Consider the following 27243-nt stretch of genomic DNA (forward strand, 5'->3'; position numbering starts at 1 on the left):
TGTTTGACTATTCTTAGTGGATTTTTTGAACTCCAATGATTTCTCTGCTTTAGATAAAACTTATTTTAATACATTCTACACATCTTTCTAGATTGTCTGATTACAACCTAGAACTCATTAAACAAGGAACTGATAGAAGAAAAGAACTTTATATTTACCGTGATATATCAATTCATAGCACTTCGCTATTATTGTTGTCTTTTTAATCACTGGAGTAATAGGAATTTCGAATTGCAATGCGAAAGTTCCTTAATTTTTGATAATCTTCAACATTTCTCCAGTAAAATCAGATAGCATATCTCATCAGAAGGTGAGATTAATCATGTACTAGTTAAAATTTCCCGTGGAAGCAGCAAATTTGCTGGCACAATGCAGTCCAAATCAATAAAATAGTTTCCTGAGGAGATGAAATTATAGAAAATAATCACTAAGGGAAATTTTGCATTGCATAACTGAAAATTCAATAACGATCTGAAACTTAACTTTTCAGTACGAAAAATTACTAAGTCTTATATAAACATTAGCAACATTATGTAATAGCTAAATGCAAAAACAACAAAGAATAATCCCTAGCAATATTTTTTTTTCTTTTTTTTTGGAACTCTAGTCATTTTAGTTATCTCAATTAGATATGCATACATTCACAGGTCCAGAGATCGAGTAAAATGCTATAAAATTACTTATTTTCTCAGAATTTTTCTATCTGCTTTATTTGGAATGCGCTATAAAACTTACGCAATCTTGTACTTCATATACTTTAAATGGTATTCAAGAAAGGAAATGCAAAATGCACTACGAAACAAAGTTGAAATCAAATGTTAATGTTACATTGTGCACAACACGTCAATTCTCCACGCTAATTTCGCATGGCAACAGCGCAAACGTCACGTAAAGCGTCAATTTCAATAGTGATATAGGGCAATTCATATAAATGTGAATGATGGGCGTGACTTGCCCATTACCTGCCCGTCAAGACTTGCCCCACCCACATAAATAATTTGACGAAACGATTGACTTGAACAGACCAGAAAGCTGGAGGGCGGCACAATGGGCGCATATACACACAGGCACAACACCGCCATTGGCAATTAGTTAATGATATGGAGCTGCAATAGTAGGAAGCTTGGGTTCGAATCAAAATCGCCGAAAAAATCGACGAGTAATTTTTGCAAGTTTTTAACTTTTTTTCGTCCTTGCACTATTTTCTTCTTGTTTTTTCGTCTGCTTCACAAGCAATTGACACGTTTTATTGGAGAGAGTGAGTGAATGGGAGAGAGAGAAGACGGCAAGAAAGGTTAGAAAGCAAAAGAATTTGTATCAAAAACTGTCCCATATATAATACTTGTCCATAAAATATTCACTACCTGCTATCTCTCCCTATCTTTCTTTCTTTCGCAGTTGGCTTTTCTCTCCTCTTCTCCTTCTCTATTACTAGCTATTATTCACAATATTCTACAATACTGTCACTTTGGCAATTTGTGTCTAAACCTGGCAGGAATTGTAGTTGAAAATTAGAGAATGTGGAAAAAGGTTAGAGTGTGGGGATGTGAGAGGTAATAAGGTAGAATATATAAGGGGAGGTGAAGGAATGTTTCGATTCAGTTCGTTGTAATTGGTTGGGGAGAAGTTGGTGTGTTTGTTAGTGGACGTGTGGGGGGCGTACGTGACGTGGTGGTGTGGTTAGGGTGGCGTGTGTTATAGGGATAGAGTGAAGGGTTTTGTTGGTATTGTGAGTTATTGATTCTCGCATTTTATTTCCTTTTCCATCGTTTTGAAAACATAATTACCGATAAGCAAATTTCATTTCTTATTGCTGTATGGTTTGAAACTCATGATTTCGCTACTACTCGATTACTTCATAAAGAGTGAGAGAGAGAGAGGGGTTGGTAGAGATGAAGAATTAGTTCGAATAAAAATGTAGTACTGCTTTTTTGATGTGGTTGTGGAAAAAGGATACAGTGGTAATAAGAGTGATTCAGCTGACAGCTAATTAGGAGGAGGAGGAAGAGAACGGACGAGGACGAAGCGAAGGATTCGAACGGTGGTTCTGTGGGGATGTGAAGTGTGGAAGAATGACAATTGTCGTTTTCCTCATCGATTCCAGTGCCTCGATGGCTCAAAAAACGTATCAGGGCACCGCGATGCTGGATGTAGCTCGGTCTATTGTTGAATTGATCCTCAAGGTAATTCCATGCCTGCTGTTTACTCATCCTTTCTCACAGTTGTGATTCAGAGTGTCGCTATTTGGAATGATGGATTTCAGGAGAAATGCAACCATTTTTTTTACTGCTTACAAAGTTTCAAATTTTGTTTTGAGCTGTTTTTAGAAGTAAAAAGTTACATTTGTTTCAATTTTACTTTCCCATACAATATTGATAGTTTGTAACATTTTTTTGCGTGTTTGTTATCTCTATTTTTTAAAGTAAAGAGAACAGTGTTTAAAATAGAAAATTGCAGCAACGGGTACGTGATGCAAGTGCGCGTGGTGATCGATATATGCTGATGTCGTTCGAAGATTTTCCTATGAATGTAAAGGTTCGTAAAAGCTGAGCTAACAGTATTGGAGATGTCAATCTATAAATGGCAACAGCATCTTTCTGGATTGGAGATGAGAGTGCGGGAGAAAAAAGTTTTCAGGAAACTGTGGAGAGAGGGAGAAAAAGGAAGGAGAAGCGCCAAAAGACATCATCAAGAATGGCGCACAATTCCTGCATTTAAAATGAAAAAAGTAAAAAAAAGAAAAGACAGTCGCACAAAAGTTGAAATTTTCATATTTCGAAAGCTGATCATAAAAATAAAACTGTGGATGAAGTAGGCCTGAACTACTGCCGCTATCATTAGAGGTTTTGACGCAGTGTGCTTAACACTTCTGAACTCATCTGAAGAGTTCATTGGAAAGCTATCTACTTCGGGATGAGAAGTATTTCTTACCATTAGGCATATGGAACGATCGTTGAATTTCGCATAAGGGGTAATGTTCTATATTGTCGTGAAACTGAATGTACATGACTAGCTACGACTATACAGTGCATGGAGGTAGTCTAGTCACTGCAGCCGAGATTCCGAACAAGACTTAATCGAACTTAAATTTAAAGGAAATTTCTAAAATAAGCAAATTTTCGAAACATAATAAAGTTCAAATATAATGTTGTGGGGTTGTGTATACCCATCCTTGCTGATGTCTTTGGGTTTGGTTGATTCGGTTAAGGAGGAACGGTAAAGTGCAAAGTAGTCGTCGGGGCGCTTCTCCTGTTCCCACGATTAGGGGAAGAGAAATGTTGTCATTTGCGATAGAGAGAGTGAACAAAATTAGGGAGGGTAGGTGTGAAACGTATAGGGAAGGGAAAGAAGAGCCACACTGGTTAAAGAATTGGTGGGATTTCGTGGTTTGAAAATAGAGTTGAGTTAGAATGAAATAAACGGGAGAGTATTCAGGATGAGAAGAACAAAGTGTTGGTGATGATTGTGCCTATGCTAACCCTAATGCTGCGGCCAGCAGCGTATTGGTGAAATGCATACAGTTGCTTCGCAAATCACATATTCTATGATGAAATATGTTTATTCAGCGAATAAGAACGGTTGCAAAGGATCCATTGCTGGAATCTAACAAGCGTATCTTCATTTGCTAAAAAAAATGACCCCTTTAACTTCTGGATGATCGTTAGAGAGTTACTGTGACGTACTGAAATTACTGGAGTATATTTGCTCCATTGATTGGGTAGAGTTGAAAGGAAATGAGAATTCAGTTTACGGTCTTACTGAAAATATTGGGAGGGTGTAGTATGTCGGCAATGATAGTTTTGTGGATGCTGTTGGGAAAGTTATATTCCTCTGTAATTTCTTCATTGAAAAGGAAGGGTTAAGAGTTTCGAATTTTAAAATGGATGAACGAACTATCCTACTTTTTGTTATATGTAGTTCCAGTTGATTAGAAATACACTAATCAAAGTCGTTAGACCTGGCAGGCATGCGAATAACCTGAGAAGAATCGGTGCTTTTTTAGAAATAGCGATTGTTCTGTTTAACTCTGTTGTAATTGTGTTGTACTATACTATAACTATGGATGCGGTAGATATGTAACAAGAAACTGATTTCCAAAAGTGCAAAAGGCGAAAGGGAATAAGAAATCAATGATTTAAAATTTTAAAATAAATGAATTACATCCAAAATTCTTAGATGCTATTAGTCGAGATTTTTCGTTTTCGAATTTTATATTTTCATTATATTCCAACTAGAAGTTATTTGTCTAGAATTAGTACTTGACGTGATGTGCTAAATACGGTATGTTGGAAAAGCGCCGTAATTCGTAATCATCACTAAGTTATGGATAACCTAGCAGAATTCGCCATATAAATTACGGAGAAGGAAAAACTTACTGAAAAATTGTCGCAAGTAGTTACATGTGCACTAATGAATTTTTATTTCAGGCGGGATGGCGAGAAAGCCAGAGTATCTTCCAAGAGCAATTGAAAATGCTGAAGCCACATGGTTTAACATCATTTGGTACTGCTTTAGGCTCAGCATTGAGGTATTTGACATATAGTAATACAGATTTTCATTGACCAACATCTTTGTTTGTTTGAGCATCCATAAGTTAGGGGTTACTATGTTATACTATAAAAACATGAATGTTTTAATTGGTTATTATCAGCTCTTTAGTATAAGCATCAAAAATGGAATAAATTATGATGTCAAAGCATGTGACTGGGAATTATCAGTGCATTGTTTTTAATTTTGTTCAAGATTTGTAAATGTAAATCGACTGCAAACTGGCATTGATAATTTTGGTGCTGGTCGTTATCCATTCTATATTGAACCAGTTGTTATAATTAGTATAACTGATGGTAACTGTTTGACATGTCCCCAGTTTGGAGCTGTTAATGAGGTAAATCTTCGTTTAGTGGATTTATTTAAGTTTGTGCTGAGATGATAGTGTAGGATGACTAAGATGGCAAGTTTTTTTTTTAAATAAATGCAGTAGCTGTATTGATTATTTAATAAGAAGTAGTATATTACTTACAGATGATGCGAAAGTTTCTAATGTACGAAAGTTTTTCTTATAGCGAATAATTGATTTTACAAATATGGCCTGAAAATGCAGGAAAACTTCATTATGTGAAGTTTGTATATTAATGATGATAATTGGTCCTTTCGTTCCAGATTAAAGTTGCTAAGCCTACAGCAATTGGTAACGAACTGATTGAAGAGCCGTTTAGATGGGACCAACGCCTTTATTCAATAGTTCTACGTCTCAGTGGTAATAATCCTGTGGGAAAAATCTCTCCTGGAATGAATATACCTTCCGATAATAGTCCTATTGATGCGATGTGTATTGCAACTGGAGGTAAGTGGTCATAGTTATTGAGATTCCTTTGTGAGAAAAAAGACCTTTTTATTTTTCTTGTCAGTTCTCAGTGCTTGCTTAAAATTTGGTTTAAAAGTTTCTTGTTTTATTTTTCGTCTTCATATGGATTATTTTCCGCACTTGTATGTACATTAATGGGATTTTTTAAACAGTAGTAATATTTCGGAATAATTTCAGGGCGGTCATATTGCATATCATCGCATAAAATGCTAGCTGTGTGTGTTGAATCGATTGTTCAAAAACTGCAACAACAGGGAATCGTCTTACGCTTCGAAAAATATGGACCAGATCCCACATTAAGTCTCGGTATTTTTTGAAATTTTCGGCGATTTTTTTTTTTTTTTGAATATCAACTTCTGAATTAAAAAATAAGGCTTTATAAATTCGTTTGGGTCTCATTCTGGAAATTAAATGGTCTTTTTTTTTAGACCGAACAAATGGCGTTGTTGAAAACGGAAATCCAAAAAAAAATGGTGAATTGGCGTCGGTTGGTGGTAAACCATTTAATTCAGATAACTGGCATAATGTTACTTGCACCGTCTATTCACGTGCATCACGATCATATCCGGGGCACTGGCCCATTCCAGAGGCGTTTTGGCCCGATCGCAGCATGTATTTTTTTTTTTTTTTTTTGATTTACAACTTTAAGACATTGCTCAATATTTTATTGCATATTCTTGCTTTGGGAGAAATTTTCACGATGTTCTATTCATTCTTCAGCACTGACTAATTTAGTCTTTTCTTTTTTCTTATACATTCAGTTGCAGGATAAGTTTGCCGCCACGAAAAGCTCATCCAGTGATCTCATTTCGTTGTGAATCTAGTGAACCTCTTGTTTGTCAGGATTTCCCATTTGATAAATATGAGCTTGAGCCTTCACCTTTAACAAGGTTTATATTAGAGCGTAAACAACCTGGAGTCTGTTGGCAGGTATAATTTCCTTTTTTTTTTTTTTTTTTCAATTGTTGTGATGTTCTTTTGACAAGATTATGACTTTTTTAGGCCTGAAACTCGAAAGTTTCGTCGGCTTCTTTAACCATCCTCATTGTTTGTACGGAATATATTTTATGAGTCTCACTGAGTTCAGAAGGTGGGCATCTTAGTTACTTCAAGACGAGGTATTAAAACCAATGGGGCTTAACGAGTAAGTAATTAAAGCTAGCTCATTTAGTTATTAGCAAAGGGAATTTGTTTTAGAAATTTCGTATACACCTTGTCTCATATCATAACAAACCGTGGCCATTGAATTTGTTTTTTGCTAAAAATAATGAAAATTTCAGGTTTTTGTCCATAATTCAAGTGTACTCGGGAGTTCACCGGCTCCTTTCGGATACCTCAAAGCGGCCACCAATTTATCATGTGTAAATTTATTTATAATGCCTTACAATTATCCGCTGCTGCTTCCGCTAATTGAGGAAATGAAGATGGACTCGAAAGCCAAAAATAGCCATTCCTGGCGATTGCGTTTGGAAAAATATTTGGCCACAGTTCCAAGTTACTATGTACAAGTAAATATTATTTTTGTGGCCAGAATTATCACTCTTTCATAGTGTTTTACAACCAGTGACTGTTTTCATATGGTTCAATGGTCGGGAAGATATAGGATAATAATAGGGTTAAGTTGAACTCTCTATTTAGGCTTATTATAGTATTATTTATATATGTGTATCAAAACTGTAATTCTTTGGTTATTTTCGAGGAAATGAGAAAGTACTGCATGATTGTGTGTGGGCTTGAGTTAGGATTTTAGTATTTCCAAAGGCTTTATAATTTAAATGAACTTGGGGAGAGTATTTCTATATTTGTTTTTTCTATGATTTTAAAATTGAAATTTTGCTTTAGCCACTAAAAAAGGCATTCACTCGATTAAGTATCTCACATCCCATGTTGGAACCTGACCAAATGCAGCAGTATTCGTATAATATATTGTCTTATATTGCGAAAGTGAAGCATATGGCTCGTGAAGAATTTGAATCGCTATGTAGTACCGTGGCAGCATCGCTACAAATTTCGCCTCCTCTTGTATCATTGGTTTGTTTTAAATATAATTATAAAAATGTATAAAGCCAATTACTCTATCGGAACAATCGTTCATGCTCTGATTTTAGATTGGCGTTCAGAAGCGTACACGTCTCTGCGATGGTAGAGGCATGAAAAGGATCTCTGGATATAGTAGTGATATGGAAAATTTTCATGGATTCCAGGTTCTTTTTTTTAACTTTTTGTTGGTGTGTGCGTGTTGTTTTTCATCTTGAGGCCTTTTTGTTTACTGGGTTTTGTCACCGTAATCATAGTAGGCATGAAGATCAGTTATGATCATTACTGTGAAGACCAGATGAGTGTATCGGTCAACCATGCAGCTTATTATAGGTACAAGTTGAGATCCCCAAAATATTGATTGCTCCATCGTTACAATTTCGAAATCCATTTGAAATTAGACGGGGTAAACTTTTCGAGCAAGTGCAGAAAATGCGAATCAATTTAATGCAACAGCTCAATGTAGGGCAGATACCAATATTTGAAGGTGGTCGACCTGGCACTAGTATAAAATTGCAACATGCGGGTTTGTTTTGTTGTTTCTAATATTTCTCATTTTCAACCTGAAATATTTCGTGTTGTATTTACTTTTATTTGCAGAGGATTTGCATAATCTTCCCATTGGTCAGATGGGTAATTATCAGGAGTATATCAAGAGTCTTGAGGCTGTAGGACGTGGTCCACTTAGAGAAGTTGAGCCTCAAGCAATCCGTGTACATGCGTTCGGGAACCCTTTTAAAATTGATAAGGTGCGTTCTTTTGAAAAATTTTTTAAAAAAAAAAAGCCATGTGAAATTCCCATAAAATATGCATTTCAGTGTTGAATGATATGTGTTTACAATACTTAACAAATTAGATTTTTTAGTGAATGTTTTATGTTGCAGAAAACTATGACGGTGGATGAAGTTGGTGAAGGAAACTTACTGGGAACTTCTCCAAAAATGGAAACTTCAAAAAAACGGTTGTCTTCGACTGGTTCAAATGTTTCAAGTTCAGATAGCAGTCGCCCGCCACGACGAAAAGCGGGGCCCTTAGCAGCCGATTCCTTGTCTCGATGGCGGTAAACGCCTTATTATATTTAAGCTTTTTGTGTGTTTTAATTTCTGCAAAACGTTATGAAAATTTCCTAAATTATTCAGTGTGCTGAGGAAATCTGTTGCTTTATTTTTTCTGAAACGGTGTAAGAATGCGACATTATTTTTCAATTATAGGCGACGACGGAGACATAGTACATCCTCAAGTTCATCAGCTTTATCCGATCTCGACTTAGCTTCTCTCAGTTCTGATCTCTCTTCCGAAGATACTCGTGGGTTTGCTGCATCATTTTTTCATCTCTTTTCCACATCACCACATCTTTAAATTGATAATGTGGTTGTTTAGCTTTGTTTTTCTCCAGCTTGTGTTTTTCCTTGTTTTATTGCATGTATTATTTCGTAGTCACGATTATCGAAATTCTAGCATAGTTAGCAACTTCATCCCAGTTGGAAAATTAAATTAATTAATCGTTGGAGAAATTTGTTCCCTTTCCACGGTTTGCTAGACTTGTAGATTTATGGGAGATAAGTATGTTTTCAACATCTGTTTACTCAAATATTTTCAGAAAAAGTTACTGGTTCAGGTTGTAGACAGTCTACATCAGCTTTAAATGGTAATCTTGAGCATACATTGAATGGTGATGTACATGAAAAATTACTGAAAAGATCTGAATGGTCTGAATTTTCACCAGTGGAGAAAAAATCACGTTTAGATGGTGCATCACGCTTAGAAGAGTCGGCACTGAATGAGAAAAAATTGCTTTTGGGCAAATTTGTTAGAAAGCTTGCAAACGGTATTGTTCGCATAATTTTAACATCTCATTATTTGTTTTGTTCCAGCTGTTTTTCCTTATCGCATATAATATTTACTTCATAATCACTATTATGCGAAATTCTAACACAGTTAGTAACTTCATCCAAGTTAGAAAATTGAATTAACTATTGAAGTCCATTCACGTTCCACCGGTTCAGGTTGGAGACCATCTTTACAAAGAGAACTTCATCGTTAGATTTCTCATTATTTCCCGTCAACAGTCGAAGTTTGAAAGAGCCTTCACTTGGGATAGATTGTTAAACCATGTTATGGTTAAATATAGGTATCGTAGAAATATTGCGTTCTTTTCAGTCGTAATATTTCAAACACGGTTATTTTTTTTTTTTTCAGCGGAAAAAGTGATGTCATTGCAAAGCACCGAAATGGAAGATCTTTGTATTGTGGATCGTAGGATATGCTTACGTTATGCATTGCGTGAAGCTAGGCGATTTCGAAGGAAAGCACTAATAGATCTTATAACCAAACAGTTAGATGAAATGTTGCCGGACGCTCCGATCAATGAAGATTTGTAATTAAGACGTATTACTTGTGAGATTTATGTTGATTTAGCTTACCTTAAAAGTGTGAAGGAGGGAGGACTTTGTTTTAGCTACAGATTCTGAACATACGATTATTTGCATGTCAAAAATCCATTCTTAGCTCGCTTAAACATAAGGAAGCACTAACAAGGATAAGTTTTTATTGATCTTAGTATGATGTTTCTTGCTTACTAATGTTTGTTTTTTCATTGATCTCATTGGTTCACTTATTTGAGTTTCAACTTATGTGTACACTGTTGTCACGGATTATCTTTGCTTGCTCACTCAGGCGGGTGCTTCTTCATTCTATTGTCCAGTGTACAAAATCTGCCGTGTTTAGAGACACAGTAGTTGTATTCACAAACCGTTATTTTTTATACATTTCCCAAAGTAAACTTGAGGAGGACCAATTATAATCGCAAATTGCGAAGTCCCTTTTCGTTTACTTCTCCATCCCCTGTCGTGAAAACAAAAAAAGTTGAAGCTGAGACGGTGTTTAGTTTTTCCAGCTTGCAATCACTCTTTGCTGTTTCTCCATAGGTGTAAAAGATTTCCGAAACTTTTAAAAGATTTGAATCTATTGGATGCAGTCCGACAACGTCTTGGTTGTGTAGGATTTCCTTATTCAGCGGATAAATTTTTGGTGAAGAGCAATTCGGTTGTTATCGTCTTAAACACGGCATGTACTTTTTTCTAACTTGTATATGTTGTCTGTTTAAGAGTAATTGATGTATTGCAAAAAAAAAGGATGTATACCACAGATTGTAACATCAAGCAGAACTAATTTCATTTTTTTTTTTGCGGATTGATTCAGTTGCCTTTGCTATTTTGTACAGCGCAATGAGTACAAAGTGAAGTAGCTAAGTTGTAATTTTTCCCATTGAATCAAAGAAAACGTCCGCAGCTCAAACTGAGCAACAGCACTGATGAAGATTTCTAAACCACATCCCGTGTTCCTTTGATCACGCTATTGTGGATAGTATGATTACCAAGATTCTGAGCGATTGATGGAAAAGGATACCAATTTATGGACAAAACAATTATTTAGGACATCATGAGAAAATAAAGTGGACAAAATGAATTGACAGATTGTTCCTTTTTTTTGAGACAATTGCGAAGGTTGCTACAGAACAGACCCGAATAATGCAAAGTCACACTTATTTGCGTAACAGAAATGATCGACGAGATTCTCAACAATTGAGCAGAAACTTAGTCGTTGATGAAGTGTTTCTGATAATCGTTCAAGAACTTTTCGCTCCTTTTATGATCCATAAATAAAGAATAAGCTCGTTTGAGATCTGCCGGTGACACCTGGAAGTAGTTTCCATAAGTTCAAAAACCAAATTGCATATTTCATGTGGTACACTTTAAACTTGTAAGTTACATAGACATGAGATTCTAACCATGTGAACTCAATTCTGAAATATTAAAGATATTGTATTAGATAAGGACACCTTTTCACCACGTCTTCGTTCACGTAAAATATTCCCAGTTGAAATCAGTTGCATAGCATATCGCAACGAGGTTTTACCAGCCAGTAAGGTTAATATGCCAAACGCATCTGCTTCCATTTCCACAGATTCTTCTTGTGCACGGATGCGCAAAATATCTTCAATATCCTTGCTCGAATACGGTTTTGTTCGGATTATTAATGATCTAAAATTGCAATAAAATTCTAATACTTGCGTCTTCATTTTACTTCTGATAACACGAGATGAAGTTCAAATGAAATCAATGGAAAATCTCATGGAATGAATTGTAAACTACCTATCTAAAAGATCAATTGGAATTCCATGAGGACTTTTGATTTGTGTTCCACGAATATATTCATGTCCTTTATTGGTTGCTATTACAAGAATGGGAGAAAGATCGGATTCAATGGCCCTGTTCAAGAATGAAAAGCATTCCAAATCTAGCATGTGTGCTTCATCAATAAACAAAACACCAGGAATAACATCTGCTTTATTTTCCTCCCGCCATTCGACTACCTGAAACATGACTGATTCTAAAGGTAATCACATGCACAACTAAGTTACTGCAATAACGAAATACAAGTCTCGAAAAACCAAATGAAGAAATAGATATTAAAATTCCAAAATTTCTCAGTAAACAGCGTTGGCAATTTGAAAGAAAATAAACTGTGATATTGATATCTCGAGATTCAATTTTCCTACCTTCTTGTTAATTTGTTCTCTCACTTCATTTTTTATTTCGCCAGTGTCCCCTGAAAATAAGGCCAAGAACCCCTGCGTTCGTGAATTTATTACATCAATTTCGTGTAATGCAATCTGAAAATGAACAAATTTATCTTTCTACTTCCTAAAATAAATTTCCATTTATAAATGAAAAATGTGCAAAACCGGAATCAAGTCACATATATCAATTAACCAAAATCTTCCAAAAATTAGTAATGTATGGAAAAGTATACAGCATTCTGGGCATCACCACTCAAGAAATATCAAGACTTTAACGAACGAAATTCCAAAATGAACTGTAATTGCAACAACTTTATGCGGATAAACAAAACTATTTACAGATATTTTTGCATTAATATATAACAAAGATTAATAATTGCGAACTTACTGTATGAACAGTTTCTTTGCGTTTTTGGATTTCACCTTCAGGACACCGTACAGATTTCGTTTGCGGACCCAAAGCATCGTAGTCATAAGTGCGTGAAAATGATCTACCAATCTTTGTTATACGACCTTCAACAAATTTTAGTTAGTCAACACTTAATCAACCTCATAAAACATATACGTTTAATTTTATTAGACGCACTAGTACATATTCTATAAAATTTGCAACATCCAAAAAGTACATCCACAAAATTTTCATGGTTACCCTTCTCGTTCAGCTTTAGCTAACATAACATTCAAACATTTACATAAGCAGAATAAAGAAAACCTGAAGCTTTATCAATTTGCACTACATCGCCAGCCGCGACTTTCTGTTTTATACATGCTTCAATCATTTTGTTGCCAAGATCGTAAATTGTCTCCATATCGGTTGTCTTCATTGTAAGCCTGCCCACTTTTGCACCACCACCAGTTGCTGGTCGATCAATTTCAATGCTTACCACTTCACCTTCCAATACCTAAAACAAAAATTGGGCTAGCAAAAACGAATACTGATGAAACTGTTTCACACTGTTAACAGAATTCGGTATGACTAAAGATTATTTAGACTATAATCTTAATATGTAAAGCATAAGGAAGCAGAAAAAACACAAGAATTAAAGCAGTGACAGAGTAATTATGTTTTCAATAACAAAATACCTCAGTTTCTTCCTTGATTCGCACACCTATAGCCTTTCGAAAAGCTTGCATTAATGCCTCAGTCTTGCTCATTTCCATCGAGAATACTTCGGAAGCAGTTATCGATACAAATGGCGTGTCTTCACCAAGGGCTTGTGACAAACCCATTGCAATGGCTGTTTTTCCAGTACCAGGTTCACCTGTTAATAACACCGCTCGACCTGAGATTTTCCCATCCTGAAACAGAGCATAGCTAACAATATAAAAGTTTTGACATATGCTAAACGAACATCACTTGGTCTGAAGTTTGAAGACATATTATGTAGCCAATTAATCCCACGAGACAGAAATAAGTCTCCAACAGATCGGTTATTAATCTGCTCAAGAAGCTATTCTGTTCGAGAAAGAGATTATAGGTTAAAAAAAAAAACTAAATACCTGAATCATTTTCACAACAATCCCAGCAGCCCGTCGTGCTTCCATCTGACCGACCATACCCTCAGAAACTCGTTCCGGTTCCAAATTTGGAGATAATCCAAGGCCACGAATATGAGAATGTGCCCCGATTCGCTCCATTTTCAGCACATCACGTACTAGTACATTGTCTACGGTCGCCATCTTTTTCGAAAACAATATTATTACTATTTCGAACAAAACAAAAATAGCTCACAAATTTCAAAATTAGATATAACTTCAAAATAGCCATGAAATACCAACAAATTTGAAATACCAAAAGATAATAACCAAAAATAGGCCTGAGATGAAATGGAAAATGAAAGTTTAAATCACCAATTCAACCCTGTGTCTCTTACCCCGACCTAGAACGCACGTCTTTGTTTTATGCGGCCTCGAAAGTACTATGATAAACCATTATGAAAAATACTTCATCCTTCTGTCTCCTAATAAGAGCGTGCATCAAATGATACGAATGGTCGCGGGTTACTGTAAAAAAAAGGAAGAAAAGAAGGAATATATAGCATTACTGAAGATATCGGAAAATAAGAATAGCAATTTAGACAAGTATTACTGGAAGAAATGATCGTTTGTTGATTGAAAGAAATCTTATCTTTTCTTACTGTTAAAAGGTAATATACTTTTGAGATATCGTGGAATCAATTGAGCTAAAATCATATTCTGAAAGCAGAAAAGAGTAGGAGACAGCTAAAATCAAATTCTGAAAGCAGAAAAGAGTAGGAGACAGCTAAAATCAAAATGGAAATATTATAGCTCAGTTCAAGTTAATGTCTTTTCTATTCTTTAAATTTCACAAATGAAACATCATTGTATAAGATATGCTGCCGGAAATACCAACAATTAGAACTGTTTACCCCGCTTTACCGCGGTACCATTACTGTTATTGCCCGCCCAAACAAAAACATTTCATATAAATCAAAAAAGAAAGAAGCGCAATACAGTAGTCTGTTGCTACTTTTGCTTATAACAAAACTGAGTATTGTTCAGTTGTTATGGCAACAGCCAATCAGATTAGAGTGATATGAGGTTGACGAGCTGGGCGGTTGGGTTAGTCATTGTCAGTTTGGTCGCTTGGTTAGGTCGGCTGCTCTGTGCTCTGTGCGCACTTATCTTTTCATTTGTCATTCACGCATTTTTGCGTAAGGTTCATCACGAATGTGATACAATTTTGACGTGGTTTATGTTGATCATTTACGTGAATTATACGTTATGTCTTATACTGATGTGATTGTTGATTCCTATTTGGCTAATATATGTTAAATTATATTATAATAAAATTTATCACAAACTAACAACTGACATTATTTTTGTTGCATTTGTACGCTTTTTTTTTTACTGAAAATAAAAATTTATGAAGCATAATGATAAGTGAAACTGTTCCTCCTTTGTGTCTATTTTATTAGCATATTATTTTACGAGACGGTCCCCAAAACTGCCAGATATCGATCGATCGGTCGCCCGCTTGTGTTGTTTGCAACAGACGCGCCATTTCGCCTAAAGTAGAGTGCATGCGTAGTGCGCTAGCAGTGTAACAAAGATTGACTCTTTCTGTGCATCTCTGTTGTTCATTATTTTGTTTGTTCTCTGTTAGTCTGCCCATGCACCTTTTTGGCGTACTCTTATGTACTGCAGGCAAATGCGTCGCGAAAGCGAAAGAGATGAATGCTGCGTGCGCGTCCGCGTTGACGTGTGGGTAGCATTGCAGGTCGATCGATATAACATAATTTTGCTGGGAAGATAATGCGTGCGTAGAATTTGTTGCACGTTTCACGTGACGTGCATGTTTCGGACTGACTTTTTTGGGAATCATGTGCGAAATCTCTCCACCACCATTTTTTTTTCTCGTTTGCTGTATGCGTAAAATCATATCATGGTTCTTCAATAACATGCTTGAACTTCGGGATTGCGGAGGAAAAAAGTCCTGTAACCCACTCTTCGTAACGTGAAGCATCGTGTGGTGGCTGTAGTGCGTTTTACTGAAAATCAAATCCCAGTGTGGTTTTCGTGCATTTATGTCATCTTGAATGTGGTGAGTAGAATATTAGTAATAAGTTTAGCTCGGTGTGAGGTCGTGGTGTAACGCATTACTTGCAGAAGACTTTTGCAGAAGACTTACGCGTGTTGGTAATACTTTAGGGCACAAAAACTTCATAGGTTTGTTTGGTCATCATTGAAAACAGGAGATCTGGAATCAGAAAATAGGTGGGATGGGTGGGTTTCGATTTGTGCACTTTTATTTTTTTCGCTATAAACGATGTTGTTGTGTTGATTTCATTTTAACTTTCGAAACTTTCAGAAATGTCTCTTTCTGCTGCTTCAACTTCAAATGCGAACAATAGCAGTAATGAGCCAGTAACAACTAGCGGCAGCACCCTTGGGGTCTCAGAAAACCCATCTGTATCGGATGAGAAAGCGTCAGTAGACACGGAAAACATTCAAATTGAGGGATCGCAAAATGGAGAAGATGCCTCTTCAGAACAGCATGTTGATGATGGAGATAATGACGACAGTGCTACCGATGTTGGTACAGCTGTGCCATCAATAAATGGCTGGGAGTCGCCACGGCAGGTTCATCATTTAACTTAATGTGCTTGTCTTGCACACACGCGATTTAATTAAACGGTGATACGGTTGATTAGTTTTGCATGCATCATTTGAATCATGTTAGTTTTACTTAATTGTTAAGTATTCCCAAAATGTTCTAGGAAGCAATTAATGGGGTGGTACAGCCGCGTGTAATACCACCGCCAGGTAAACCTACACGGCATACGAATCAACTTGAATTCATGTTGAAGGAAGTTTTAAAACCAGCGATGCGTCATAAACACGCCTGGCCATTTATGAAACCTGTAGATGCTGTACGTCTGGGATTACCGGTACGTTATTTTTTTCAGTGTGAGTAAATTTTTGAGCTAATTCATTTTCTCATGGCTTCTTTTCAAACTATGAGCTGGGTGGATCCAAATCTTTGACACGCTAAGGACTAACGATAACTCTGGATTTTTTAAGGATTATCATAAGGTGATCAAGCGTCCAATGGATATGAACACTATCGAAAAGCGCTTGCGCAATTGTTACTACTACTCGGCAAAAGATTGCATGCAAGTAAGTAGGCCGTTGTTTTTTGAGCTGGAAACGGTGCGTGCGGATGCATACTGTTCGGTCTGCTAAAATAATGTTTCTATGGTTTTCTCTCTGTTTTTTCTCTTCTACATATTATTAGGAAAATGGGCGGGTGTCATAAAATTGGTTACAAAAATGGAATGGGTTGTTGTGTGCACACAACTATTTGTTTCCCTTCTCATCGATTTAAATCAAGAAATATTTCCCGCTTTACAAAAGTATCTAGGAAAAGATGAATTTGGGAAGATGTTCTGCCTCAGTTCTGCATTTTCTAAAAGCAAATTGTCGTATTCCGAAGAGTGAAGAAGTCGCTTCTTTATCTTTGCAGTTTAATCAGTTTTTTCTACTTAATCGGTTGAGTTTTTGTCATTGTCTTTTTGATGATTGTTTTGTTTAACCATTACAAGCGGGAAGTATTTCTGTATCACTTTTTTTGTTTCAAGTTTCCTTTGATTAGTGCCCCTTTGATTTTGATGGGCGCTGTTTAAAAGTCATTTGCAAAGAGAACATCGCAACGCGAGCATATTTCATAATTGATTCGGTTGAAAACGAAAGAATAAAACGAGGATTATGTGGCATTAATTTCATTTGAATCAACCACGTTTTGGGCTGCTTCATTTCCGTTCACTCCTAAATTTTTGGTGTTTTTAAAAGTGAGCTGTGTTTTTGTGTGTGTTTGTTTATTATTTTTTTTTTTTTTCTTAAGTTGGAGAAAAAAAGGCTGGGTTATTTTCTGTTCAAAACATTAATTACGTGAAAAAATCGAGTTTCTTCTTTTGTGGACTGTTTTATGCTAGACGTAGTGGTTTTTGATATAAGAAGGAAAATATGGTTGCAAATTCCCGACTAGGTACGAGAGTAAAGTTTTTCGTTTACAAAAAATCGTATCACTTCCTCATCTTCTAAAGTTTTACCGGGTAGGAGGAGTGAGGGAGCTTTGTTGTCTCACTTTTGGCTAATATTTTTAACTGCATTTCTTATATTTCGTGTTTTTATGTTTTTTTTGGAGCACTAAACATGCTGTTGTGTTAATGTTACACTTTTTGGTATGAGCTGTAATAGCTCTGGCTTGCTGTATGGGTTGAACATATGCTGTGGTATATCTTTGAAAATATAGTTTATATTTTATTGGGAATCAGAACTGTATAATTCTGGAAAGGGAAGAGACTAGGAATGCATATGGACTTTCACGGAGAGAGCCACTTCCACTGGAATATATGCATCTGACTGTGTAATGACATATTTTGAATTTTTTAATAGCTCGGATGTTGGAGGCTTGATTGGATGAGCAGTGTTATATAGTTTTTGATTTCGAGTTAAAAGTAGTACCGAGTTGTCTAACTTTAAGTTAATGAAACAGGGTTGCGTTTTTTTTTTTTTTTTTTTTTTTTTTTTTTTGTTCACTCTTATTTTTGACTGAATATGATTTGAAAATTACCATTCGTGAATAAGAAAAACCGCTGTTCGTAATCAGTGTGTCAATTAGAATCATGGGAGTTCATAAACAGTTATAGAATGATCGAATTTTGCATGCCATCACGGTAATATCGAAGGCACTTTAGTCTCTGTAGTTTTAATAGTTGCACTAAATATATGCTACCAACTGCCGAACATGCATGGTTTTGTTTGTTTGTTTTGTAAGTTGGGACCCTAGGTATGGAAAACCACCGACACTGGCGATAAGACAGTATTCAGTTTCTTCATGAAATATTATTTGGTGAAATTTTTATTGTGCTCTTAGATTTGCACCCTTACTGGACTTGCGAAGGGGATATGGAATAAGGAGTGGAAGCAGAGAGGTCTAGGCCACTTTCTTTCATAACAGATTTTGCGATTCTGGAACTTTTTGTATTTTCCTTGCAATATATGACTTCCTGCTAAATGTGAAAGTCTAGGTATTTCTCTGGTAGCAAATGTTAATCGAAAAATGCATTCTATTCCAATGTTTGTTATATTCAGTTCTCAGAATTGTCCCGACGGTAAATTTAAATTATGATAGTAATTCGGTGAGGGTTGACCAAACATTGGGGTGGAAAAGAGATGGCATTAGAAACAGAATTAGGGGAATTTTGCCAACATTGGTCACGACTTTCATATATTTGTGTAAGAAATTATCGAATATATGAGCCAGAAAATTAATAGTGAGATTTGACCGCAGAATGGAATATTTTCGGCCTTTCAAATTTCAATCCTGACTAAATTTTCCATTTTTTCGTGATACGTATTGGTGGATTCTTTTATGGGTTCGTTTTTTGTAAATGCTTGGTGGTAACAATCCCTAGAAGTAAGATATTTTAAGCGTACAAATACTTCTTGGGTTTCTTTTTGAACCACAAATTATTAAGAAAAAAACCATGTATGTCTTTAGGAATACATGCAATCTATTTTGTATAGTTTGTTGTGTTTGCTTGGGAGTGGATGGCAATTGTTGCAGCTTAAAATATTTTTTATGCAAAAACTGTTGCCACTTTAAAGCTTGAAATAGCTAGCAGCTAAGCGCGGTTCTCTTTGTTCAGGACGTTATGACAATGTTCAACAATTGCTACACGTACAACCCTCCTGAGTACGGGGTTTATATGATGGCGAAGAACCTGGAACAGTACATTCTCAGCAAACTCGCAGCGATGCCCCCGGAAGTAAGGCTTTTTAAATTATTCAGTACATCTGTTTTGGTAGCTTTCAGGATTTTGAGTCCATTTTTTCCAACTGCTACAAATTCAACCAAAATGAGGACGATGTATCACTTATGTGCAAGAATGTCGAAAATTTGTACAGGGAAAAAATGAAACTACTGCCGTCTCAGGTATTTTTGAAACTTTCACACTGTGCGATACGTGCAGTATTCCACAGGTTTGTGAATGTTTTTCTTTCTTTTTTTTTTTTTTTTTTTTTTTTTTTTCTCTGATGTTTTTTCGTTGTGTTGCCTTAATATCTATGAGCTCTTTATTTTAGGAAGTGGAAATACCGCGTCCAACAGCTAAGCGAGCTGCTGGCAAATCGAAGAAATCAACCGGTCGTATTGCAGTCGTTAAAGGAGGTGATTGTTTTCATGCAGTTTTACGATTTGGTAATTTCAAATCATATTTTTTTCGTAGTTAATGGTTTGTAAATTTCAATTCCAGGAAGCCGCGAATCGTCTGTATCTGTACAGCGTGGAGCTGCCGACAGTTCATCTATTTTGGATGCTGCAGCAAATGGAGCTGTTCATGCTACTGCATCTACTGTAGACGATGTTCATCCAACATCATCGCAAGCGCCTGTTCAGCCTGTTCTTCCTTCGAAGGTTTTTTGCTTTGAAAATTTCTCTATTCTTCGTTTCGTAAAACTTTTGTTTTGATCTGAACGATATCAACTGCAATTTCTCTCGATAATTTTTTGTAGCTAGTAAGGATATTTAATGTTTATTTTTGACAGTGCGAAGGAAGGCTTCTCAAATTGTATATTAACTAATTTTAGGTTCAGAAAGGCGTCAAACGGAAAGCAGATACAACAACGTCATTTGGTGATGATGTTATAAGTGCAAAAATTGCAACTCGTCGAGAATCTGGCCGACCACCCAAAAAACCAAATTACTTTATTGATTATAATCAGTTGAAGCCACGTTTTAAAGGAAAACAAACTGAACAGATGAAATTTTGTCAGCGACTCGTCAACGAATTGTTTACGAAGGTAAACAACAGTAACTGTGTTGTTGGAGGTGCAGAGATATTTTCAAAGAGTTTTGTCTACAGCTGTTGGGGAAAAAATATATTGTTTACTGCGTATCATTGATTCTATGAATTTGAACTAAAGGAATAAGATGTTTATAAATAATGCTAATGATCAAATTCTAGTGCGTTTTTTTCAATTGCGATTTTTTAGTTCTTTGGACTGAGTTTGACATTTCTTTGTATATTCTTTATTGCATAAAATTAGTGTGTATTTAGAAGTGTAAGTCGTTTACTTGGCCATTTCTCGAGCCGGTGGACGTCGAGGGTTTGAAATTGGAAGATTACTATGATATAGTGAAGAATCCAATGGATTTGGGGACGATTAGGTAATGGGTTGTCAACTTTCATTTAAAATGTAATGTTGTTGGCTGTCAATTTATTTGCTATTTCGTCTTTGGTGTAATTTTAAGATATGTTATGTGCAATATAACCGGTTGGGTCTATGTGGGATTTAAATATCGTAAGCAGTAGATCAATGCTTTAAATTCCTAATATTCTTAGATAAAGCGATAGATTTAAGGAGGAAGTTGGATGCTAAGCAGTATGCCACACCAGAAGAGCTGCGGGCTGATGTTATCTTGGTCTGCGAGAACTGCTACAAGTACAATCCCACATCAGACCCTATCCATCAACATGGTCGAGCTCTTCAGGTTACTTGAATTAAAATTTTTATATCTCAAAAATACCAAAGTTTTTTTTTTTTTTTTTTTTTTTGATGTGAAATAGAGGATTTTCAGAAGTATTTCGAGGATAAATGGCGCCAAATGCCTGAGGAGCCATTAACAGTTGATGAAGGAACAACGGCTGTGCAAGTGGTAGCAACAGCAATTCCTGCACCAGTAAGTCACGTCGTACCATCAGCTCATGCGGTTACATCAGCTTCTGCAATAGTCAAGGATGAATCAGTGGTTTCTGGTCTTCCTCTTGTGCCACTGGATGTTTCCTCAGGTGTTATCGACAGTGATGAACATATTGATCTCATTTTACTTGCTCTGCAAACTGAAACTGCCAAATGTCAGGAAAAAATATCTGAGCTTCAGCGTCATTCTCAGGAAATTCTGTCGTTGAGGTTTGCTTTTGATTTTCTCTGTGTCTCCATATTTTGTATTAGGTCATATAACAGAGATGGAAGAGAGTAGTTTAATGGAAGTGTAAATATACAAATGTCAAAAATTTATTTTGTTGATTTTGATCCGTTTTAGGCTGAAACGAAGGGAGGCTCAAGCAAATCATCTACCCGTCCCAGTTCTTTCTGCGGCCACTGTAGGCACTCTTCAGTCTTTGGTTTCAACACAGTTTTCGTTCATTGCCAGTAGCCCAACTCCGATGTTGAAACCATCTACTGCATATCCAGCCAGCAGTGGTGCTATTCCTGTGTCACGTAAAAAACCGGGTCGTCCTGCCAGGACTTATCAACAACAACCCTCTGGATTACCTACAGGACTGCGTACGAATAATGTTACTGCAGAGATATCACCGCAGGATCGAGAGCTGAAGCATGAAGTGAATTCACCTTTGAGTAAAGCTTCTGTCCATCAACGACAAGTCCAAAATTCAGTACATGTGTCTAGCCCAGGTGTACGTTCAGCGACAGCGGTTCCACCTCAGGGAACACCTCAGAAACCTCCGGAACAAAGTGTGCCAGCATCAGTAGCGCGGAAGCGTGGTCGGCAGCCCGGCTCTAAAAACAAGCCAAAGACAGATGCGGCACTGTCAGGCACGACGGTATCAGACGCCCCACCGCGGCAATCTGGATCCAGAAGGGTGCGTGAAGATTATGACTTCGATTCGGAAGATGAGCGCACTGCAGAGCCAATGAGTTATGACGAAAAGAGGCAACTTTCTCTGGATATTAATAAGCTGCCTGGTGATAAGCTTAGCAGTGTAAGTTTCTTGTAAATTGCTTATTTGAGATATTGGATTTGTGGTTGCAGTATACCCGATTTTTCTGGATTGTTATTCTGTCTCCCATGCAGAAATCCTTCATTTTTGGATTCTTGAAAAAGTTTGTGAAATTCAGAGATCATGTTTTGCTGTAGTTACAGTCTGTATAGAAATATTGTGCCATGACAGGAATGTATATTTATATTCTGGAAAATATGAACTGTTATTGAATGTTCAGGTTCAGATTTGTTGTTTTTTCAGGTTGTCAGTATTATTGAATCAAGAGAGCAACTTCCGGGTTTCAATCCTGAAGAAATTGAAATTGATTTCGAGACTCTTAAGGCTACTACATTGCGCGAATTAGAAGCATTTGTTGCGGCGTGCTTGAAGAAAAAACCGAGGAAACCGTATAGTATGTTTCAGATTCCTAGTATATCTGTTGTAGATTTACAATTAAGATTCTAATACTAATATTTTCATCATTGCAGCACCGAAATCGCAGAAAGAAGTTGAAATTAAGAAACGTGAACTGGAGGAAAAAATCAAAGGCTTGGGTGGAGTGATTACTGCAACACCAGTGACTGTAGGTTGGTCGTTTCTGTTGGTTGGTCTAAGATTCTGAACATATATTTCAAGAGTTTGTTTCTCCCATTTTTCACCAAGCAAAACATTTAATTTTCATTCCAGCACAAAATGGTGCACGAGCAGAACCGACAACAACGGGTAAAGGTGAACCGTCGTCCTCAGAATCCTCATCGAGTGAAGATGACTCATCATCGGATTCGTCATCTTCGGATTCCTCAGATAGTGAATCAGGTTAGAGTGTTATTTGACAATGTGACCTGAGGTTTAAAACCCACTTCAGCTTTTTTTTTTTTTTTTTTTTTTTTTTTTTCATTTTTGTTTGTCCCTCTTGTTTACTTGATCTTGTTTTACAGACTTATTTCGTTTACTTACCTCATTAGTATTTTGTTGTAATTTAGTTGCCTAGTTGAGGCATTTTCATTTTTTGAATCATTATTCCAGAATGCGCCAGCATAAACCAATAATAACCACCGATGTTATTAATTCTTTATTGTTGATTCCTATTACATATAATTTAAAGTTTGTTGTTTCTAATTAGAGGAGGTGCTCTTTTGATTTATTTAAATGGCGAAAGTTTGGTTGTCGAGAATATGTGATGCTATTATTTATCCATGTAAGGTTGTGCCCGTAAGTGCAATATCTACAACAGGCAACACAGTCGCATGCAAATCTCTCGCTATAAACGGTGGTTGACGCTTGTTAATAGGGAAAGTCAGTATCATTTTCTTAAAGAATCAGTTTTAGAAGTTATTTTGTATAAGCTAAATCGAGGCGAAATAATTAAGGACAAAAAATCATTTGTGATTCTATCGCTTTTCTTACACATCTCAGTGATTTCCAGAGCGGAACGATTTGCTTTCATTATTTTCGGTAGACAATGGCAGCCAATTTTTTAAATTTTTTCCTGACCACCCTTTTTTTCCTGAATGTCTTTTTTTTTTCCTTCTTTTTTTCTCTTTTTTTTGCACATCACTTGTTAGGACGACTATTCATACTTAGTATATGGCGGGGATAGTGTGCCTGTTTTGAAAAAAAAGGAAATCATTGTGTTGAAACCTGAAGTGGAATTGCACTTCCGGAAAGGGTTTATTTGTTGTATCTGATATACCTTTGAAATTTAAAAAACAGGAAAACAAATGAGAAATGAAACACTATCCGGAGATTATTATTTCACGTTTTCTTGTAGACAGTTGTTTCCTCTACTTCTTTCGTGATGTGCAAAAATTTTCTCTTGGCTTTTTCGTTTCCCAAATTTTTTTTGTTGGCCTTTAATCTTTTAATCCTAGACTTGCTCTAATTTTTGCAGAAAAGGAATGCGGAAGTAATCGAATTTGGTTTTAATTGCGATGTTTCTTATTCTCATTGCCCTACTAATAATTGGGGTTTATCTATTGTTTTTGATTCATGAAATCGATGAAATTATTACCAGTTTCTCTTTCAAGGCTTATTTCTTTTAAGATTTTAGTGGTAATGCTGTGATGGTGCATTTTTTCTTTTCTCGTTGTTTTCCTGAATTCAGCGTTATTTCTGTTTAAGATGCCAATAATTAATTGATTGGTAATATGATTCTCATTTCACAGTACATCGATCTTATCATTATTGATGATGAATTACTTACTACTTTTTGTTTTTTTATTGTGCACGGATTATTATTGTTTTGTCTAGCTCGATTCCATAGCACCATATTTATCATTCATTCTTCAACGATAAAAATAAGTCTTATTTATACTACTGCTATGCAATATATAAAGAAAAGGTAGGCGTCAATCACCAATCTTATGAAAGCGAGAGTTTTGTATGTGAAGGTGAAATTAACTGTCCTTGATTCAGGGGATTTTGTTTGAGTTGTATAATTTATTCATTATTGAGCTCTCTAGCACAGCATAAAATAAGGCTCTCGGTTATTGTTTCAGAGACCACAGGTAATGCAAAAGCGGAGCATCAGGGACAGCATGTTGGTGCTGAAAAGTCACAAGATGTTGACCATTCAACAGAAAAGGTGAAGTTCTGTCCCATATATGGTTTAATATCAGCGAAATAGAAAAGTTCAGGTTTTGTCCGCGGTGGATTCGATTCTGAGTAGCATTGATCAGCCATACTCTTTTTGAACTGCTAGAAGTATGACTGAGGAGTTGCGTTAGATTAAAGAATTCGTGATTTGAATTAAAAAGTGGTTGTTTGAAGAAGGAAACGTCGTCAGCTGTACCATCTACAAACAGTCAGCAACAGCAACTTGGTTCTGTGCTGCAGCATCCTGCAAATCATTTTCAGATGGGGAATGTTAAAGGTAATTTCAGCTTATATGGATTTAAATATATAGAAAGGGTCGTGCATTAGACACTTGGTTTTGTATTTGATAGATGCATGAATTCTTTCTTACGACTAGAAAATTTAAATCAGTACTAATATTTAGTAATTTCTGCACGAAGTTTTTATGGGATTGGCTACCGTTTGGCAAGTAATGATGTAACTCTTTTTTTTTTCGTTAACTCTTAATTCCATAGTATTGCGAAGTTTTTTTGAAGAGTAAAAAGTTAAACAAAACAGTAAAGAAAAATATAACTCATATCTAATTATAGTAATTCCCACTCTTTCTCTCTCTCTTTATTTTATGTTCAGAAGGAATTGTTCAAGCAAATTCAAACTTATATTCAGAAGCAGTCTGTGATTTCGTGAATGATATCTGGTAATACTTGGTTTTCTCCAGTATCATATAAGAATATTCATTTGGTTTTGCAGAAGAGCAGAAGGATAGTGGTAGTGGTACTTTACCAGTAGCAGAAGATCAGCTTATTAATGTAAATTCGAGTAGTGCAATATCCGTTGCCTCACAGCTACAGCAGACGCAATCACAGATTTCCGGAGGATCAATACTTGATCAGTTATTACCGGCGAAGCAAAATGGTTGGTTAGAAACTATAAGTGATAAGTCATTGTGCAAAGCAATCTTCTGACACTTTAACGGATAAAACTAGTAACTAGTAAGTTTGGTCAGGCGGTTGGCATTAGACGGTTTGTATTTCTATCTTCTGTGCTTCTATCACAGTGACTCCAGTATGATTTTGCTGTATATTGTAATCTAAACAGCTGTAGATCAGTAATTCTCTTCTTTCCTTGAATCTTAGAGTTGTTTCAAAAAAAATATCGAATAAGTGACCTGAACAAGAATATTAAGCAAATCTTGTTTGTCCTATGCGAATAAGTTTGGGAAGATATCCATTTGTAACTAGTTTTTTTTTTTAGAAATGGAGGACAAAACTGGTGTAAAAAAATTAGCTGGGTGGGACAGTTTGGCGAAGAAAAGCCAGAGTGGTAGTCTGAATATGCAAACGTCAACGCAGTTTGAATTGTTTCGGAAGCATGCCAGAGAAAAGGAAGAAAAGGTTGTCCTTGTGTTACTTAATTGCAAGTAATATTCCAGCATCTGTCATTGGAAGAATATTTTGAGTGGTAGTGCCGATGAAAGCTGGTATGTTGTGTTGTATCCATGGTGTTAATGTTGGAAATTTATGTAGCAAATTACTTGGTGTGAAATGGTACTTTATAATGATTTCACTTTTTTAAATTAAAGCGTAAGCAGTTGAGAGTGGAGGAAGAACGAAGACGCCGTTTGAAAGAACAGGAAGAAAGGGAGCGTGCTAAGGATCAGGCTGCAGCCGAAACTGCTGAGCTGGAGCAGAGAAGGCAGAATGAGCTTTTGCGTCAGAAAGAGCAGGTTAGATCTGCAGTTTATTTTGTTGAATTTAGTGATAGAAATAATTTGTTAAGATTATTTTTAGTAAGTTAAGCTTTGGAAATATTGCTAAAATGATAATATTACAAAAAAGTTTTTTTTGAATATCGTTTATCATCACCTCTCAAGTGTAATTTGTTTCTTGATTAGCATCTCAAATTTCTCATCGAAATTTAGATTATTGATAATCATTTTAAAATAATTTTATGCTGTTGCTCATAAAACTTTGAAAACTTTGATTTCAATTTATCACTTTGTTCCTTAGTGAAAATATCATGTTGAAATTAAAAATTATAATCAGGAGCAAAAGCAAAAAAATGCAATCTGCAGAAAAGCAACTGAATTGCAGGAAAGACGACGTCGTGAAGCGATGAGTACAGGTGGCGATGTCACGAGTCAGATGGATTTAATGCTCAATTTCGAAGCTAATTTCTAGAAGCTATTTTTCTTAAATGTATTTTAGTGTTCACATTTACTTCACTTTCAATGGTAATACTTTGTATTTTATTGATATTGTTTATTTTTTTATATCATAGAACCTTATCAGTATATTTGAAATTGATGTTGGACTTGATGGTGTGAGAAGGAAGGAAAGGGAGCAGTTTTCTGCGTTCTTGTTGATTTGGATAGATTAGTCTTTTCCTTTCCTTTCTTTGAAATTATCTGAAAATGATGTTTGTAAATGTAA

At 36.0% G+C, this 27243-nt stretch overlaps 3 protein-coding genes across 9 annotated transcripts; 2 read left to right on the plus strand and 1 right to left on the minus strand.

The window, feature by feature from the left end:
* Positions 1–2072: 2072 nt before the first annotated feature.
* Bma-dic-1.1 lies at positions 2073–9783 on the plus strand (the record flags this gene model as incomplete). Of its 2 annotated transcripts, XM_043075641.1 has the most annotated exons (17): positions 2073–2183; positions 2458–2535; positions 4428–4528; positions 4744–4885; positions 5161–5344; positions 5543–5671; positions 5794–5977; positions 6133–6295; positions 6646–6873; positions 7208–7396; positions 7474–7569; positions 7736–7928; positions 8003–8151; positions 8287–8462; positions 8614–8708; positions 9003–9230; positions 9602–9783. In XM_043075641.1, 17 exons carry the CDS (start codon positions 2073–2075, stop codon positions 9781–9783), a joined length of 2628 nt encoding a protein of 875 aa, XP_042931575.1. The 2 variants fall into 2 exon arrangements, with proteins under 2 accessions (XP_042931575.1, XP_042931576.1); XM_043075642.1 differs by lacking the exon at positions 2073–2183 and having other exon boundaries at positions 2497–2535.
* A 1215-nt stretch (positions 9784–10998) lies between these two features.
* Positions 10999–13664, minus strand: Bma-ruvb-2 (RuvB-like 2, putative; the record flags this gene model as incomplete). The annotated part of the gene is made up of 8 exons (XM_001898390.2): positions 10999–11100; positions 11244–11445; positions 11557–11777; positions 11964–12077; positions 12373–12497; positions 12697–12886; positions 13068–13283; positions 13485–13664. The coding sequence occupies 8 exons, from the start codon at positions 13662–13664 to the stop codon at positions 10999–11001; spliced, it is 1350 nt and encodes a 449-aa protein (XP_001898425.1).
* A 2154-nt stretch (positions 13665–15818) lies between these two features.
* Bm4523 (Bromodomain containing protein) lies at positions 15819–26991 on the plus strand (the record flags this gene model as incomplete). 6 transcript variants are annotated; one of them, XM_043075643.1, is made up of 21 exons in its annotated part: positions 15819–16088; positions 16226–16396; positions 16530–16625; positions 19160–19279; positions 19327–19446; positions 19596–19680; positions 19766–19926; positions 20100–20312; positions 20570–20679; positions 20874–21003; positions 21091–21422; positions 21556–22237; positions 22499–22649; positions 22726–22824; positions 22925–23053; positions 24736–24821; positions 25007–25109; positions 25562–25726; positions 26066–26205; positions 26394–26537; positions 26905–26991. In XM_043075643.1, the coding sequence occupies 21 exons, from the start codon at positions 15819–15821 to the stop codon at positions 26989–26991; spliced, it is 3594 nt and encodes a 1197-aa protein (XP_042931577.1). The 6 variants fall into 6 exon arrangements, with proteins under 6 accessions (XP_042931577.1, XP_042931579.1, XP_042931578.1 ...); XM_043075645.1 differs by lacking the exon at positions 19327–19446; XM_043075644.1 differs by lacking the exon at positions 19160–19279.
* Positions 26992–27243: the final 252 nt, after the last annotated feature.

The sequence above is a fragment of the Brugia malayi genome (assembly GCF_000002995.4).
Source record: "Brugia malayi strain FR3 genome assembly, contig: Bm_v4_ChrX_scaffold_001, whole genome shotgun sequence".
Classification (NCBI taxonomy): Eukaryota; Metazoa; Nematoda; class Chromadorea; order Rhabditida; family Onchocercidae; genus Brugia; species Brugia malayi.